A 13981-nucleotide genomic window follows, 5' to 3' on the forward strand; every position below is an offset into this window, starting at 1 on the left:
GCCGCGGACGACGCGCTCGCGGCCGCCAAGTCGCCCGTCCCCGCGCCCGCCCCTGCCCCTGCCCCGCAGGGGCAGGCGAAGCCCGATTCCCGGCCCCGGACCCGCCCCAGCAAGCGAGCCAAGGTCTCGACGCCCGCCCGCCCCCGTCTCTCCCTATCCCGCTTCCGCCCGCGCGGGCAACCGATTGATCTGACTAATTACTCCGGTGGCAGGCCCAGGGCGAGAAGGCGCTGGCGGCGCAACCCTCCACCGACGCGGCGGCGGCGGAGGCGACCAAGGCACCGGGCCTTGTAGTAGACGGCGCCTCGGACCCGACCCGGCGGCCCGTCCCGGCGTCGTCCACGGTGTCCAATTCCACCGGAGGTGCGTGCCCCTCGTCTTCTCTCACTTACCCGCGGGGTTCACGGTTCGGACGCGGGGGCGCTAGGGTTTGGGCCGGTTTTCTGATTGCCCTGTTTTGTTGCTGGTCCAGCGAGGAAGAAGAGGACGCCCAGGCGCCTCCTCTCCCCAGAGGAGGCGACCGCGGAGGAGATGGCGCAGTGGAAGACGAAGCATAAAGCCAGTGGACGGACTTTGGCCTGGGGAAGACTGATTTCCCAATCTGTTCAGGTAATGAATGTTGTTTGTTTGGGACAACGCCGTTGATGTGTCGGAGCATTTCTACAGTTCTATTTGGTGACAGCATTATAGCAATTATAACCAAGTTATAGAACCAACGGGGCAATTCAACTGCTGTAGCCTCCTATTGAACTGCACAATTGACCGCGTAGCTTCACTGTGAGTTCCATTTCGTATCATGCACAGACTCTTTACCTGGCAACTCTGAACCATCATGTGCTCGCCGAGCTGAAACTAGTGTCATAGAGCAGTTATTCTCGTTTAGCTACTGTGCTGGCTCTGTACATTATCTCGTTCTTGTCATTATCCGGTCGACGACATGTATAATGCCTTTGTGTCAGAGTTCAGCAAGCATCCTGGTTCTTGAATGTGGGTTCTGCGATCTTGCACTAGTAAACTAGTAATGGCATTTCACAGTTTTAAAATCATCATCCTGATATTTGTTTATCTTCAGTATATCCAGTCTATGCATTTGTAACTACATGTTCGCTATTGTTTGCCTGCTCTAGTTTTAGTGTACTAGGCAGACATCATGTTATGATGCTAATCGTTGCCATTACTACTGTTGTGTAATCATCTCATTTTCTAAAATCTTGAGCACTTCTTTTTTGTGGTTTCAAGTAGAGACATCTCTTACCTTACTCTGAAATTTCATGGAAGTTGATTTGGACCATATCAGTGCGCTCTAATCTCTTTCTTTATCATTCTGAGTGACAACCAGATTGGATGACTTTTTTCTTGCTTTTGTATATCACTGTTACTTTAAATAATAACATTTCACAGTTAATTTTCTTTTGAAAAAGATGTTGACATCTTTTTTCGTAACCAGGGAGTCTACCTTACCATTTTTCTGATTCTCCACTTAGTTCTGTAGTATTAGTAATGTAGTCTGCTAATTTTCAATCATTGTCTTTGCTCATGATTATATTTTCTTTGTGCTGTTCAGCATCCGTCGATCCCTATTTATTCTACCCATTTTACTGTTGGCCACGGTGGCAAACATGATTTGAAACTGACCGACTCATATCCTGGAGCACTTGTTTGCAAACTGAAGCATGTTAGGGTAAGGCTGCATTCTTTTTTTTTTTTGTTTACTATACTGATACTCTGTTCTTCGTGAACTAATTGTTTTGAGGTTTTGACTATCAATTTTCACCTGTTTACCAGAGGGAGCTGCCCTTGAAGTCTTTGTATCCAAAGCTGTCCATGTAAATGGGAAGGCCTTAGACAGGCCTTCTAAGGTTACCTTGACTGGAGGCGATGAAGTTATTTTTAGTTCGCTTGGGAGGCATGCTTACGTATCCTTTTTTTTGTCACTAACTACTTAATACCTTTGTATTGCTCCTATTGGTGACTAGCGGCATGTCTGGATGTTTTGCTACTTTGCTTTATTAATTAAGGCTGGCTATGTTAGGTCTTTGCCTGGAGAGTATAAGATGAATGTGTGTTTTCTACAAAGTATAATTATTGCTCAATGCATTGTATTTAGTTATATATTTATTTAGGACTATATAGTGAACTACACTGGAAAAAATAGGACATGCTAACATTGCCCACATGGAAGAGTGGAGAGCTAACTTGGGACTCCATGTGAAAATTTTGCAAATGTGGGGTTAGCAATGCAACTAAACACCTTGTCTGGATAAGTATGCATTTCAGATGTGGAAGCTCCTTAACATGTTGGCAGATATTTCAGCAGCTTCCAGAAGAAAAATCAAGCACATCGGCCTTGTCATCTTCGTGTGTGTTTCCGCAAGGGCAGTATCCAGTTATCGGAGGCACACTGGATCAGTTATCATGTAAAAGGACCAAGTTATCAGTGCCATTTAGTTTTGGAAATGGCCGCCCTCCATTAGTTCCTCATGGTGAGACAACTTCATTTCTTCCCTAAGGCCATAATTCGAACTTGTGATATGTTAAGTTCATAGCATTTATAGCATTCAAGATAACAGGAGATGCTACTCCCTCCATATTACAAATAGATAACGATTTGGACATGTATTGAGTCAAAACGTTTGAAATTTTTACTATAAATATTGTTTCAAATAGTTAGATTTGGAAAGTGTAAATCATATGTTTAGATTTGTGCCGAAAAATATACTCATAATGTAATATTTTTTCTGTGGTTTATACAGTATATATTATAGTAGAAGTTAGTGGTGAAAGTCAATCTTCAAGACTACGTCAATGTCCAAAATGTTATCTATTTGTGATATGGACGGAATAGCAAACATAAGAGGATTTTCTATTGTTTTCCTCAAATCTGGGTACCTTTTATTTCTTCTTATGCATCAAGAGAAAAACGAGTCTAAAAGAATGGCTCTTTTTTGTTCATTAGATACAGAGATAGTCAGCAGTTTATGTAAAACAATGGAGGAGCAGGGCCAGTTTTCTTCTGAAGAAAATGTACCATTTGCTCAACATGAACTATTAAAAGAAGATCTGAAGAATGCAATTGTTAGCGCAAGTGATATATCAGAGTCATTTGATAGTTTCCCATATTACCTGAGGTATATAGACTACAACTCTCTTCTTGAAAAGAGCAGCTCTTTTGTTATATCGTTTGCCATTATTTATTTGGAGATGTATGCAATAGTTTGAAGCTTAATTTAGAGATGCAAATTTGTTTTCCTTGCTGACTGCATGACTCCCAGTGGCACCAGAGTCCCAGAGTCCCAGTAAGATACATACTATTCCTTGACTTCATATCTTGTTGAAAAAGTTTGGAAAATAATTGCAAAAAAAATCTGTAAAATCTCATTTTTAAAGTCATATGGTCTTTCAGGTAGTATAAGATGTGACATAATGGTAGACAGAATGATCAGTTATAGTGCAAGACCATCGAATATACTAATCTTTACTCCTGTAAATGTTTCAATTGGTGGCGGCGGTGCGTGGATCTCTTCTACTCCTCCTGATATGACCCATTAAATCTGCTGCAAATGGCTGAGTTGGTGGTCCTGCTTGCCACCTAAATTAGCATAAAATTTACCATAGTTAGTATTAGTTAAGAAGCAAGGAGCACTAACATATAATATCAAGCGCATGAACGATCACTGGGTCTTTGAGTAGTGTAAAATCATTTTATCAGTAGCAGATTATTGGATATCTAATAGTCCAATGTATTTTGTCTGTAGCAACACACGTGCATTTAGCTCGTGAGTACTGATAACTCTAGTACAACCTGCTTTTTTCCCAGTTAATTGGCCTGTTGCATGTTGATTGATTGGTCCTCGGGTTAAGAACTATCTTTAATAACTTCTCATCCTTGCAGTGAGAATACCAAAAGTTCTCTCCTGACACCGGCACATGTAAATTTGTGTTGTAAGAATGCCATGCAGTGGACAAAAAAGATATCTTTCATTTCTCAACGAGTATTATTATCTGGTCCAGCAGGTATCATTTTTACTCAACGAAATTACGGGTATTGCTGTTAGTTATATTGTATTTTTGTTCAACGCTAAATGCTTGGAGTGTTCACTAAAACAGTTTCCTTTTTGTAGGGTCTGAGATATACCAAGAAACATTGGTGAAGTCTCTGACCAAATACTTCAATGCTAATCTGCTCGTCGTAGATTCATCGTTGCTGTTGGGTGTAAGCCTCTTAACCATAGCTACAATGCTTATATTGAACAGAGCCACCTCAGCTTTTCTTAAAGAAAGCACAATTAATTCTATCTGAGAGAGATACTGTTCTGATTGTGAGATGACACATTTGTCTTCCTTTTGTGAGATGAGAGATATGCCTGCGCTATTCTACTTCAACATTCTCTGCAATCATGCTAGTACTATCTATGTAATGCCGCTGTTATTATCTGACAGCTTGAAATGTTTTTTTCTTTGAGTTAGTATTTTTTAAATAAGCTATACCGCAGGATTGTAATAAATTCACAGTATTGCTACTGTTTATTTTTCTTGAGAAAAATAAAAAGAATTCTGTCTTGATATATTGAAAAGAGGTAGGAGTTCAGCCCAAAAGGGAAGAGTGGACCACACAAAAGGGGTAACATTAGTTAATTATACGCTGACACCTCATGTTACAAATTTTCATTTCATTGAAAAGATAGAATTTGTTACACGCCTCCTAAGAGGTTACAATCTTGATTTTACAGAGAGGGGGGGGGGGTTAGTGCACGTCCCAGGTTGTTGGTATGATGTCCCTCAGGCCTTTTGCCCCTGGCATGGCCCATGACACAGTTTCATCTTTCATTTTGATTTTAGCGCACCTCATGTTTAATGAAAATTGATATGTAATTTAGATCTATCTGGTTCTGGTGTAAATTACTCCACCGCTGTAAGTGTATTCTTGCTTCAGCGGCTACATATGAATTGCGTGCAAAAGGGATGAAGGCATGAAGCAGAAATTTTATTAACTACTTTCTAAATGTAACTGTATATCTATGAATAAACAACAGCCAGATAACACTAAGTGGGCCGGGCCGGGGATGGGGTGGTCATCTTGCCTCACTTTTCTTTGTTATTTCTTAAATTCAATGATTTGGAACTTGAATATATTTCATCTTTTCAGGGACAGTCATCGAAGTCAAAGGAATCAGTGGTGTACAAAAAGGTAAGATGGTCACAGCTTCTGTATGGACACTGAATTCTTACCATCACTATTTTTTGGGCTTTTGTCTTTAGTTTAAGTCTAGATGTTGTAACTGTCAAATTGGGTATGGTGGCATTATATTTTTCCTTGGTATATTATAACATGCAAAAGGACTCCAGTATTTGTTTTCATAACATTTCATTATGGTAATGGAACCACCTTATATAGCAGTAAAATGTTTCTGATGTTTTGTCAGGTGATAGAGTGAGATACATTGGTTCTTCGCAATCAACAAAGATCCTTGAAGGACCAAGGTGTGACCCATGCCTTAATATTGGATTTTTTAATTTGCACCCATTCATTCCATTGATAGGGTGAGATACATGTGAATGTTCTAGATGTTTTTAATTTATTATTATATCGATTACTCTGAGTACCTTTCGCAAAGGCCCACGCCGCTTCGCAAAGGCCTAGCTTCTGCCACCCTACTCATCCCTTGGATGACCTGGAAGCACAGAAACGCTTGCGTCTTTGAGGGAGCCCAGCCTCCATACAAGTCCTGACACATAACATCAAGGAAGAAATCAGACTTTGGGCTCGGGCAGGTGCCAGGGTTAAGGGTAATTCTGCCACCCACTTGGGATGTGCACTGATGTTTTAAACCTCCAAACCTGTAATCTGCCTCCTAGGAGGATGTAAACCAAACTATCTTTTCAATGAAATGAAACGCAAAGTCCTTTGCCTTTTCTCGAAAAAAAACGAGTACCTTTCATGGTATAAGCAGTTCTTAGTAGGAGAGTCTACAGACGAAAAATTATTTGTATCGTGCATATCTTCAAAAACTATTTTGAAACATACAATGAACATAAGTTGCTAAAGAGAAGTGATTTAGCCCTGTTTGGATGCAGGATTCCAAACGGGCTTGCTGATGAAATAATCATGAAAAACCATCCCGAACTCTTTTATATGGAACAAAAGAACCACACTGGTTTGAGTTTCTTCTTATTGGTCTAACCTGTGATGATGTGTGTTGGACTAGTGGTCGCAGTAGTATATGGCTTTTCTGAATTATTACCTATTACGTATTTTATGTTAGCATTCCTTCCCTTTGTTTTCAAACGACATCTCTCGACGTTGCCATTTGCATATTTCACGTTCATCTACTAATGATTTGCGATAAATCATGCAATCTGCAGAGCTCCCGATTATGGTTCACAGGGTGAAGTGCGACTTTCTTTTGAGGAAAATGCATCCTCAAAAGTTGGAGTCAGATTCGACCAACCGATTGCTGGCGGCATTGATCTTGGGGGCAGTTGTGAGGTTGATCACGGTTTCTTCTGTTCAGGCGAGTTTCTTCCACCTGCTGCTTCTATCTACTTAATAATTTATAGCTAGATCATAAACTGTGATATTTGCCATATATTGTTAGTTTTCTTGACCACTTATTTATGTTTATCTGTATTTCCAGTCGATTATTTGTGCCTTGATGGTCCAGGATGGGAAGAGAGAGCTAAACATCCATTTGATGTAATATTTGAGGTACGTACTTCCCACCCTTACTTTCTCAGTATTTTTTACTTTGTCCCTATTACTTACTTGGATTTTGATACAGTTTGTTTGTGAAGAACGCGAGCATGGTCCTCTTATCCTATTTCTGAAGGACGTTGAAAAAGTGTGTGGGAACAGTTACTCGTATCATGGTCTAAAGAGTAAGCTTGAAAGTTTTCCAGAGGGTGTTTTTATTATTGGGTCTCAGACCCAGGCAGACACTCGGAAAGACAAGGTACTTACTAGAAATATAATAATCTATACCCCAATCCATAACTATGAAGTATACATTCATTTCCATTTAGCTAACAAACAAGTTGTTTATATATATACAGCTGAACAGTGGGTCTCCTTTCCTTAAGTTCCAGTACAGCCAAGCAGCCATACTTGACCTTGCGCTCCAGGTGCCCTTTCTGATTTTGCTGAAAGTACCTTGTTGCACTACTATAATCATTTATATTCAGATCTTGGCCATCTGGTTGCTACACAGTAAATTAGGAGATTTTGTAGGAATTACCAGGGGAAGAAACAAACTTGATAATGAGATGTAGACACAGAAGATGGCTGATTCTGCCCACTTATATTCATATTTTACTGTAGTACTACACCACATTGTCAGCTTATGATACTGAAAAATATATTTCTGATATATATCTGTATTTCTTATTACACTGCATCCTGTATTATTTTTCTTACTGGACCTTTTTATCAATTAAACTATGGCTTCTGTCTTAAATGCACTGCTTTGATTACACTGCACATTTTGTTATTGCAGTCTGATGTATGTCAATGCAGGATGGCTTTGGCCGAGTGAATGATAAAAACAAAGAAGCAGTGAAGACTGCGAAGCATGTCACTAAGGTTTTCCCTAGTAAAGTGACAATACAGCCACCGCAGGTTTGTCGTTTTGTTTAATCAAGAATGATATCTATATTGCAGTGTCCTCTCCATGTGTTTAACTCTGAATACATGCTACAGGATGACTTGGAATTATCACGGTGGAAACAACTATTAGATCGTGATGTCGAAATTCTGAAGGCAAAGGCTAACATTTCAAAAGTTCAATCTGTAAGTGATTTTAGTTATCTATAATGTACTCCCTCCGGTCCATAATAAGTGTTGGGGGTTTAGTTCAAATTTGAGCTAATTTGAACAAAACCCCGACACTTATTATGGATCGGAGGGAGTACTATATATTAATTAATGGCTCGTATTTCACTAATATCTTCTTGCAATCGGATGCAGTTTCTAACTCGCCATGGTCTGGAATGTGCTGATGTAGAGACAACACTATGTGTTAAAGATCGAACTCTTACAAACGAATGTGAGTACAATCCTACATGTTGTTTCTTTCCTGTATAACTCCATGTAGCATCATATGTCTACTATGTTTGTTTCCAGGTGTTGATAAAATAGTTGGTTACACTTTGAGTCATGAAGTTATGAATTGTACTGTTCCAACTCCTGGAAAGGATGCGATTGTTGCTCTTTCTGGTGAAAGGTTTCTTCTAAAACCTTGTACACTTCACACTGTTGTGCTAAAAAGTTCTTTGGTTTGTGATGTTTATTTTACTGCAATTGTTATATTTCAGCCTTCAGCATGGGGTTGATTTGTTGGAAAGCATGCAAAATGACCATAAGAAAAAGAACACAAAGAAATCACTCAAGGTGAGTCAGGCTGAGCTTGGGCTTGACCTTTAAGATTGATACTAAGCCAGGAGTAAAGTATTGGTAATGAAATATTATTTGGGCTCTGGCCCTTATCATGTTAATGGTGCATGTGACTTACATACATCCTTTGTCATTCTTAGGATGTTGCCACGGAGAATGAATTTGAAAAAGGCTTCTTAGTGATGTTATCCCTCCAAATGAGATAGGTGTTACCTTTGACGACATTGGAGCGCTAGAGAATGTCAAGGACACTTTGAAGGAATTAGTGATGCTTCCATTACAAAGGCCAGAGTTGTTCTCCAAGGGACAACTTATGAAGGTAAGAGACATTCTCAGAGCTTCAAAAGTTTGCTTACTATTTGTTGAAATACTCTCTACATGTTCCTTCTCTGAGTCATCTGTTTCCACCTGTAACAATGTCTCTTTATTTTGCCATTTTCCTTTTGAAGTAAGATCTCTCCCTCTCTTTTGCCTGTTGCCCATACATGTTCTTTGTCCATTATCACAATTATTTTGAGCTTTCTAACATTATTATTTTATTTTGACTTTTATGTATTATACGTTTGTGAGTTTTTTTGTATATAATTGGCTTCGTGTGCGTGCAGCAGTTATTCCTTGTAGTTTCTAGTTAATACAAATTTAATTGAAAAATCAACAAGAATACCTTCAAACTGAATGTAAAGGAATATTACTGCTGGATCATATTATTTTCTCAGTCATTTTTTCCTTTGTGTTCAAATGTTGTTCTGATTGTTTATTTTGCACCAGCCATGCAAAGGAATATTACTTTTTGGTCCACCTGGTACGGGGAAGACCATGCTTGCTAAAGCTGTTGCAACAGAGGCTGGTGCTAACTTCATCAACATATCAATGTCAAGCATTGCCTCTAAGGTTTTCCCATAACAGATACTCATCCAGATTGCTCTCTTTGTAGTACAATATTTTCTTACGTGTAACTGTAACAGTGGTTTGGCGAGGGAGAAAAATATGTGAAAGCTGTGTTCTCACTTGCAAGCAAAATTGCACCTAGTGTCATTTTTGTGGATGAGGTCAGTTAAAATTCTCCATCGTTGCTGATGATATGATTATGATTCAACAAGCTAGCATAACAATAGTTTGGCTTACCTTGGAGCCCCCCTGTCCCTGTTTGTAGGTTGATGGCATGCTGGGTAGACGTGAGAACCCTGGGGAACATGAAGCTATGCGTAAGATGAAAAATGAATTTATGGTGAACTGGGATGGTCTGAGAACAAAAGCTAAAGAACGTGTATTAGTACTTGCTGCGACAAATAGGCCATTTGATCTTGATGAGGCTGTTATTAGGAGGCTCCCAAGGAGGTAAGGGTTATACATCTTGAAGGTCTATATTTCCACAAATAAATGCAAATGGTGGCACTGGCATTGCCGACAAGTCAATAACTCGTCGGAAACTATTGTTCAGATTGATGGTGAATTTACCAGATGCAACCAATAGGAAAAAGATTCTTAGCGTAATACTATCCAAAGAAGAGTTGGCAGATGATGTAGATCTGGAGGCACTGGCCAACTTGACTGAGGGGTATTCAGGCAGTGATCTGAAGGTATTTTATGTTTATGTTGAGGTGTTTGTTTCCTATTTTATGTCCTTTTAACAGATGCCTTTTCATATTCTTTTTGTTGACAACTTTATTTTTCCCCTAGAATCTGTGTGTTACTGCTGCACATCGTCCCATAAGGGAAATCCTTGAAAAAGAGAAGAAGGTTAGTTTCAATGCTTTATTTCTTGTACTAATTCTGTATGTGCTCTGTGTCAAGTCACTGATTTATCATTTTGTGTCTACTTGCAGGAGAGATCCTTAGCAGAAGCAGAAAATAAACCCTTGCCTCCTAAGTATTCTAGCAGTGATGTCCGTTCCCTAAATTTGAGTGATTTTAAGCATGCGCATGAGCAGGTAATATTGCTGCTGTTTAATCTATTTCTTACCCTGTCCAAACAAGGAAAAGAAGGGAGAAAAATAAACTGTATGCAAACCAGACTTTATTAAATGAATAGATTTCATGCCATATTGCCTCTGAAACTGGTCCATCTTCAAGTGTATATAGCAACTGCTGACTACAGTTTCTGAGGGCTTAGTTTCAAGATATGAGAGTAACGAAATACCAGTATTGATTTGTTATGGGTTAGCATTAGATAAACACACTTTCTTCTTTTAGGGCACATGAATATATATTCGGGCAAACATTATCATTTGATGTTTTCTTTATCTCTGAGTTCATAAACTTGTGATGCTAACATAACTTGCCTCGTGTGTAGGTATGTGCAAGTATATCATCCGATTCAACAAATATGAATGAGCTTATTCAGTGGAACGATCTCTATGGCGAAGGCGGATCTAGGAAGAAGACACCTCTAAGCTACTTCATGTAGGTTATGAGTAGCCTGTGTACATACAACAGAAGTATTAGCATGAAGCGACCAAGATAGACAACAAATAGCTCTTGTCGTCTTTGGTTGATAGGCAATTGTCGAGTTTATTAGTTTCAATCTTTATTGATGCCAAATGGAAGTTCCAACAAAATAATGTAGGGCCGATTGGTCCCATCCTTCTCCCCATCCATACCTTGAGTGTCAAACCTGTATGTAGCCTTAACCTCAGCATCAGAACAGTTCGGTTAATTTTGTGATTGCAGTCAGAGTCGGTGCAAACTCATTTAATCAACACATGGATGTTTTATATTCGTGTCCAGGGCCGTGTGCATCTTTTTGTTCTCATTTGGTTTGCGCGTTATATAGGTTGGGAGATAGGGAGTTCCCACTTTTTAATTTCTGCCACTGTTAGGAGTATTGAATCTGAATCTGCTGCAAAACTACTAGTACTTTATTTCTACTGCATGGCGACTTTTTTTTTTGAGCTGTACTGCATGGCGACTTGACGAAAAGCAAATTGGCAGCCCACCCTGAACAGGTCAGCGACGTTCTCATGCTGCTGTTACGGGAAATGCGTTTGTACCATGAACTCTTTTGCTGGTTGGCTTTGCGTTACAGGCTCTGGGCTTACGATCGGAGGCACAGGCACGCAAGATGCTTCTGACCCTTCACATGTCTTCAGGATGATGACAATGTACACATTCTGATGCAATGCTCGCGGGAGAAATGTGGTTTAAATGTCTCAGAGCGGCAGGTTTACAGTTACCATTGCCTCAGACTGACAGCATCCCTTAACTTTGGTGGTCAGAAACGAGGCGAAGAGTGTTGAATGCTGATAAAACGAGGTACGGTCTCACTTTGGCTTGGTTGCTGTGGAAACAGCGAAATGCGCGTGTTTTTGCCAACTTGAACCAACAGTGCTTTATTGATCAGCTAGTAAGCAAGATCTTTGAGGAGCTTAAGCTTTGGGAATCGGCGAGAGTTGGAGAGAGCACAGATACTGCGAGAGTAGGCTAGTGTTGTTAGGAGTAGTGTGTGTGGTGTTTACTGTGTCCGATTGCTAGTGATTTGGCTATCAGTCTCTTGCTCTCTTCTATAAAGATAAGGTATGCTATTGGCGTGAAGAGAGTTTCTACCACAAACTCTAGGATCCACTGTGTTCCGCATGGTAGAAAATCCACCATTATCAAACAGCCCTACTATCAGAGATCCAAACAACTCGTTCTTGAGGGTTCCTCTCGCCATGTTGCTCCAGTTCTCCCATCTCTTTTATGATTTAGAATTTTGAAACCGTGGAGAACGATCCTACCATTGAACTACGCGTAAATAAAGTTAACCTGGTTGGATGGTTATGAGGACGATGACATCTACAGTCAAGTGACATCATACTCAATTTTGATGCTTTCGTGTCTTATAAAGCCTATTTTTAAGTAGGAGGCGACGCTTCCATCGGTAGCGAGACAATCTCGCCGGACCAGTCTATCAGTCACTTAGAGGTACTTATAAGGGTAAGGTGTAAGCAGGGACGGAGCTAGAGGGTGCCAGCTAGGGCCATGGCCCCCCTATGCTGCAAAATTTTTCTGAAAGAGCACCTAAAATACATGTGCATTGGTCCCTAAAATTTGTAAATATTACCTGTGCAACCCCCTCCAAGTAATCTTGTGTACTATTGCCCCCCTCCAAATAATTTTTCTGGCCCTATCCCTGGGTGTAAGCATGACGTTTTACAAAAGTTAGGTTAATTGATCATGTTTGTTAAACCTCCTTTGCTGGCCTAAGTGGTGAACCTTTCCACCGTGGCATCAAAATTAATCTTAAACCATGTGCCATCTGTTATGCGTAGCTACACACTACGGACTCGTGCAGTTACGATAACTCGCACGAAGAAAGTTTTTCTTTTCTGTCTTCACATGGTGTGATTCATTAGGCCGTAGACGAGCACCAGCCCCATGATGAGCGAGTGGTCCACGTCGGGCTCCACCACCAGGGCGAGCACGTCCTCCCCCAGCGCCACCCCGCCCGCCGTCACCTTCCTCTTCACCTCCGCGACCACCAGCCCGGTGCCGGCGTCGACGATCCTGCAGCACGCCCGCTTCCCGGCGCGGCACCCGCCGTCGTCATCGATCCTGTACCGCATGGCGCGGCCGGCGTCGCTCTCGAACTCGCACGGCGACGACGACGGGCGGCGGCTCCGTTGGAAGCACGGCCGCGCCACCTTGAACCACGCCCTCTGGTCCTGCTTCCGGCCGCTCCACTTGAACCCTTCCCACTTGCCGAACGCGAGCTTCTGCACCCACGATCAAATTACGCCATGATCAGTTTGCATGAACAAAAGAAATTAAACATGAGCCTACAGAAACTTTTAGCTTCATTTTCTTAAGATTACTAATAATGGAAGAGAGATGCATTTAGCGCTGGGCCACGCACCTTTTTGAGTATGTTCACGACGATGTTGCCGCGGAGGTCCATGAGGCAGATGTTGTCTCTGCACCTGGAGTCGTAGTTGTCGACGCGGTAGACGATTAGGCCGTCGGAGTCGTACACGGTGCAGCCCCGCCCGTTGAGGACCAGCGACTTCAGCCACAGGGTGAACACCTTCCTCTTCTCGCTCCTGCACACGGCCGCCGGCGACGACGAGCATACCAACGGTGAAGAGTGAACCCTCGCCATCTGATCTGAATCAACTTCTAGCTATAGCTGTCTCCACACTACTATGCCTGCTCTCTGTAAATGGGCTATGGATGTATAATTGCGTGATCTGGTTAAGCTAGGGCTTGGTGGCGTGTGCTAATATAGAGAGAGAGGATGGAGAAGAAAAGTGCGAAGTACAAAAAGTACAAAGTGCAGGCTGACGTGGTTGCTTCTTCGTCTAAACTATATGGAACGGAGGTGGACAAATCGGGATGATGCTCTTTTGGGGGCTACTACTAGTAGTTAATCAGGCACAATTATGCCATGCTTATCAAGTTGGGGCGGCAATTAGGTGGTAGTCAATGCATGTTCAAGTTCGTGAGCTCCCTGCAGTTTGTTATATGAGGATGATGGGCGGAGAAAGTGACAATGCTATTAACATATCTAAATATGGGGTCATGTGCGATGCTGAGGTTAGAAGAGTGTCGCCATTAGTTACCTATAAAGAAAATTAGGGGCGGTGCCCAGAGCAAGGACATGCATGTGACGTTAGTGCC

General features: G+C 41.4%; 1 protein-coding gene, 1 long non-coding RNA gene and 1 pseudogene across 2 annotated transcripts; 2 read left to right on the top strand and 1 right to left on the bottom strand.

Annotated features, from left to right (window-relative positions):
- The first annotated feature begins 274 nt into the window (after positions 1-274).
- On the top strand, positions 275-1675 carry LOC124670370. Its single transcript, XR_006992513.1, has 3 exons — positions 275-363; positions 473-609; positions 1565-1675. It is a non-coding gene; the product is annotated as an uncharacterized LOC124670370 (long non-coding RNA).
- Positions 1676-2375: 700 nt separating this feature from the next.
- On the top strand, positions 2376-10972 carry LOC124670369 (annotated as a pseudogene).
- A 1727-nt stretch (positions 10973-12699) lies between these two features.
- On the bottom strand, positions 12700-13463 carry LOC124674118 (protein LURP-one-related 11-like). Its single transcript, XM_047210152.1, has 2 exons — positions 13221-13463; positions 12700-13080 (listed from the first exon to the last, which is right to left on the bottom strand). The coding sequence occupies exons 1-2, from the start codon at positions 13461-13463 to the stop codon at positions 12700-12702; spliced, it is 624 nt and encodes a 207-aa protein (XP_047066108.1).
- Positions 13464-13981: the final 518 nt, after the last annotated feature.

Source organism: Lolium rigidum, chromosome 7, assembly GCF_022539505.1.
Source record: "Lolium rigidum isolate FL_2022 chromosome 7, APGP_CSIRO_Lrig_0.1, whole genome shotgun sequence".
Taxonomy (NCBI): Eukaryota; Viridiplantae; Streptophyta; class Magnoliopsida; order Poales; family Poaceae; genus Lolium; species Lolium rigidum.